At 33.3% G+C, this 5,425-nt stretch overlaps 1 protein-coding gene across 1 annotated transcript; it reads left to right on the top strand.

Annotated features, from left to right (window-relative positions):
* The first annotated feature begins 380 nt into the window (after positions 1–380).
* Positions 381–4,038, top strand: LOC141598486 (uncharacterized). The gene is made up of 3 exons (XM_074418187.1): positions 381–520; positions 2,760–3,688; positions 3,777–4,038. The coding sequence occupies exons 2-3, from the start codon at positions 2,785–2,787 to the stop codon at positions 3,818–3,820; spliced, it is 948 nt and encodes a 315-aa protein (XP_074274288.1). The 5' UTR covers positions 381–520; positions 2,760–2,784; the 3' UTR covers positions 3,821–4,038.
* The last annotated feature ends 1,387 nt before the right edge of the window (positions 4,039–5,425 follow it).

A 5,425-nucleotide genomic window follows, 5' to 3' on the forward strand; every position in this document is an offset into this window, starting at 1 on the left:
AGCAAAGATGCTCTTTTGTCTTATCTTTATGTTGGTTATTGTGTGAAAATGACATATCATACTAGCTCTAATCATGCCTACATCTTACACACCCTACCTACACTTAACAAACAAGTAAAAACAAATGACAAAAGATTCCTCTTTTGTCATAAGGCCACCGGTTTTGGCATGTTAAAAGGGGCATTAGGTTGCTCATTTTACACTACTTGGTTGTTGCTTGTTTTTACATGTTTTTCTCTATATTCCTCACATGCAAATTGATAAAACCTCTCATCAAATACTAATACATAAAATCTATTACTAGAAGTAGTAATATAAGAATATTAGTATTATTAAGGTATTGTTTCTACTATATATCTAGTTAATATTAGTAGAGATTTTTGGGATTCATCTTGGGTGCAATTTATTGGAGTGGCTTCTAAACTTGGAGTCTTAGGAGGATCATCCATCATTATAAGCTCAAGAACAAGTGAAGGAAGGTGACCTTACTTGTGCCCAAATTTTCGAACCAACTAACAATGTAAGGAACATTGTTTTTCTTATAAATCTTTCATTTTGTTATGCATGCACTAGATCTAAAGAACAAATAATTAACAAGTTAATTAGTTCACTATTAGAGGAGTCTAATAATAGGTATATGAACCTAACAAGTGGTATCAGAGCATAAGGATGTTGCATGCATAATCGGTTATTGTTTTTCCGAGTTAAAAGGTTAACATATAAAACTTAAAAATTTGTGATTTATAAGCATAAGTCACGAAATCACTTTGCATGTTATATATTCTGGTCCTAAAATGTTTTTAGGTCATTTTTATGATTCATGGAAATTTATTGCTCATTTTAAGGATTTTTGGTCATTTTATTACATTTTTATGACTAAAATGGGAATTAAAATGCTAAAAATAGTTAAATTTCGTTTCTGGCCTTGAAAAATTTATATGACCTCACATGCATATTTTACAAGTAGTGTGTAAAAGGACGAGTTAATTTGATTAATTTTGCATGATTTATGATTTTTATGAGATAAAAATGGATTAAAAGAGGTAAAATGGTTAAAATTAGTTAAATTTCGAATTAAGCCATGATCTTTTAATATGATGTCACATGCAAGATTTACAGAGAGTATGTAAATTTCTAGATTTAAATATCTTCTTTAGCATGATTTATGGATTTTTGAGTAAAAATGGCATAAATAGTGACTATTTTAGCAAAAATTAGCTAAAACGTATTGCATGGCTTGAGAAAATTATTTTAAGTTGCATTAATATCCCACTAATCAGATCTAAAGTTGGAAAAATTATTGGTTTAATTTTCGGATACTTTATGTATTTTATGAGATAAAACCGATAAAATGCAACCATATTTTCTCAAAATTAATTCGAAAATTTTAACCATAATTTTCTGACATTATGAGGGTCATGGAATTATTCCAGAATGTTAAAAAATTTAAAATTCAAATTTTGAAACTTTTATGATTTAATTTGGATTTATTTCATATAAATAATGATTTTAAGGTCAAAAATGAGCATAAAATTAAATCAAGTTGAATTATTGTCAAACATTTAGTGATGACTAATTTTTGAGTCCTAAAACGTGTTAGGATAATTAACTTGAGCTTAGATGTGATTTAAGTGTTAATTAGTGATTTTAAAAGGTTATTATCACGCATTTCCATGAAACCAGGTTAAATGTACGACATAAGTTAAATAGGGCGATTTGGCACATGATTTTGCATGATAGGTACATATTATAATGCTGCATATTTCAATTGTTGAATGACTTTTATTGATATAATTTTGAATTATGTAATTTTATCTTAGTATGGCCTTAGTTTTAATCAATATTACCCGTAATGAAAGGGAATATTTATTCGGTTGTAATTAATGTGATCTCGAATCACTTTTATTTTTATTTCATTAGTTTTCATTTTACAAATGTATAATAGGAATAGTTTTGTATTTTTTATTATTATTTGTAATTATGGAGCATTTTCAAGACGGTGCCATTCGGAAGGGTGATCCGACAAAGACGGTGTCTTGGGAGGCGTGCCATTTGAAGAATCAAGGGACCAAAGGAGTTGGTTTCCGAATATGTAATAGATTATTTGATTTTCTATTTTTAGGAAGGCCATACTAGGAATTTTATTTATTGCTTTGCATTTCTCTTAATATGTTGCATGCATTGCCAAATCGCCATAACAACACATGCATTTCATATCGAGTCATCGACCGTGTCAATTATAATTATCGTAGTTCACCGCTTTAGTTCACTTAAAACGTGATAGATAATAAATTGACAAGACCTCTCACATATTAAAAATTGAGAAAAAGCCTTACCAAATAGTAGAAACTCATGAAGTACCAATTTCGCAAGGGAGTTAATCCGGCTTCACCGTAATACAAACCTTGTTACGTTGGCGAAGTGGGGTAGTAAAATGTTATTACATCGAAATTTGGATTGAGCTCAACGGAAGTATTGTTGACCGTAGTCGCATGTGTTCCGGGCTAAAGATGAGAATTAGAGTAATTTTTATCGACCGAGAGTTCTAAAAGTAGAATCGATTAAAAGGTTAATCCACCGAGTTATATTAATAAGGGATGAATCGGCTCACCGTGCCCAAGTTAATATGAATTTGGATCTCGGAATCATTTATGTAGTTGGGTGGAGGTCACTATATAAATGCAATACTTGTAGTTAAATTAACGAGTATTATTAAAACGATAGATGATAATGAAATTCCTTCATTTCCTATTTTGTAGTCAAAATTTGTTTTAATCAACTGCAATGGCAACTCCAAACGCGTCCACATCCACTAGTTCCACCCCGCTTTCCAATGTGTTATGGCTCCGATCCTTCATGGATCGATGTAAGTTAGAAAAGAATGGGTCCAATTTCGCCGATTGGGATGCACAACTTCGCTTGGCCGCGCAAGGTGACGACAAGCTTCGTTACCTTACCGAGGCATCTCCCACCGAACCACCTAATACTAGGTCCGCCGCTAGGCAATCCTATGAGGATTACCAAAAGGAGTCGGCCGCAATGAAAAATGTATTGATCTTTGCTATGGAGGCCGAACTCCAACGAAGTGCTATAAAGATTAGCACCGCTCATGAGATCTACATGAAGCTTGTGAACATGTTTTCACGAGCTCCTAGGGTCATTCAATATGAGGCGGCTTCCGCATTCTTTGATCTTAACATCAAAGAGGGCCAAAAGGTGAGCCCACATGTGCTCAAGTTGATGGAGTATGTTGAGACCTTGAAAGCGCATAAGGTGGAAATTCCCGATGAACTCGTGATTGATCGAATTCTTCATTCCCTAAGCAAAATCAAAGCATATGTTCAATTCCGGGTGAATTTTAATATGCAAGATAAGAAGGTTTCCCTTGATGAGTTGCACAAAATGCTTGTGCAAGCCGAAAGGGACATGGGTCTAAGTGTTAGCACCACCAAAGATGTGCTCAATGTTAATCAAAAGAGCAAACGAACCTTCAAGAAAAGTGGGAAAAAGGGAAAGAAGCGATCTCCCAACAGGAACTCAGCTAAGACTTATGAAGCAAGCACCTCCAAGCCCAAGTACAGTGCCCCCTCTGGGGACAAGTGCCACTATTGTTGTGGAGTTGGACATTGGAAGAGAAACTGTTCCAAGTATCTTGGCGACATCAAAGCTGGAAAGGTTACTCCAGTAGGTATATATGACTATCCCTAACTTTTATGTTTCAATCTCAATTAGTATGTGATACAAGTTGTGATGATTACCCTTTTTATTGTAAATAGGGCCCCCTCCTAGCAAGGACAAAGGCAAGGAGAAGCAAGTCTAGAGGATCACGAGGGAAGCTAGAGTAGCCTACCATGGTGATGGATCAATGGAAGCTTGGCTTTTAATTTGCTTTGTCTTTAATTTTATGATGAATTTCATGTTTTTAGAACTATTTTGATTTCCTTGTGTGACTTGGAAATTGGTTTGTATCCTTTAAACACGGGTTGTATTTTGGATATTGGTGATTTGGTTTTCAACCCAAATCACTTGTTTTATTATGTTGTTTGTTCTAAAATCATCATCATTAATTACTTGCGTAGAGAAACATTAGATAAACAACTTAAATTGATCAAGTAGATGATTATGATGATGGGATCATTATATGTCCATAAGCTATGAATCTGATTCTCCTTATGTCTTTGTTACTTAAAGTAACAACTTATTTATATAAGATCAATTCTAAAGTTGTAATGAGTTTTTGAATTCATCAAGAAGGGAATTCACGATACCAAATGGACATATTATTCTAATTGGATGGTCAACCGTGAGATACCTAGAATAGAGAGTCTATTAAACCATATTACATGAATCAAACTACCATGTTTGGGATGGCCTTTTGAAGGCTAATACATTATCTTGGATAAATCCCAATACTCCGTTAAATATATATATATGTTTGTGCCTCACAAAGCTATCTCTCGAGAAATTAGGTGTATTTCTGAGAAATAGAGTGGGAGTAAATTGAATCGTCACAAACATCTCCTATAGTTGAAATATTACTTTGTGAAAGTAATAGAATTATAGAGTGGGAGTTGGTATTGAACTATAGTCTATGAAGATAGATTGAGAGTATAGTTCAGTGGGAGTTTATCGCACATGTCTTATTGTTTAAAAATATTACTTTGTGAAAGTGATAGTAGAATGACCATGTTACATCTGAGCCGAAGCATTACAATCCGAAAATTGTTGCTCATGAGTAGATTTACTTTAAAGTGAGGGTCTCTTTAAAGGGAAATAGAGCTTTAGAGTACACAAATGCATAAGATTTACATAAAGATGTTGATCAAGATAAATTGTGTTAGGGATTGCCACATTTCATTAAATGAAGAATGGCAAATAAAATTTCGCTTTTCTAAAATGGGAATTTAGAGAAGGAAGTGTTTTTAAAATACAAAACATTAGATGAAGATCTAAGAATCCTAACATATTATGTGTAGCTATCTTAAGTGATCACAAGATGGTCTTAAGCTAGCATTAAGGGATTATACTTTTTTCGTTCATGTGATTATAGTGAATTGTTTCATTCACATGATTGAAGAATCATGATATACATGAAATTAAGTGGGAGCTAGAATTGTTTCTCCATGTCATATATGTTGATAACATATTACTTATTGAGAATAATATACCAATGATCTCTTCTGGTAAGAGTAATTGGGAGACATGGAAAGGGATGCAAAGTATTCTGGATTTTGAATCTATGTGAGAGAAAATTGGCATAGAGTTGAGAGTCTTATGAAGATAAGTTCTTTCGTATCTGTTTAACATCAACGAAGTTGAATGGCTTATTCATGATGATGAAAGTGGAATCACTATAATGGAATCATAGTTGTTCACTGAACCCATTAAGTTGTTGATTACATGAAATCGATTGCTAATGTTTCCG

Source organism: Silene latifolia, chromosome 9 (assembly GCF_048544455.1).
Source record: "Silene latifolia isolate original U9 population chromosome 9, ASM4854445v1, whole genome shotgun sequence".
Lineage (NCBI taxonomy): Eukaryota > Viridiplantae > Streptophyta > Magnoliopsida > Caryophyllales > Caryophyllaceae > Silene > Silene latifolia.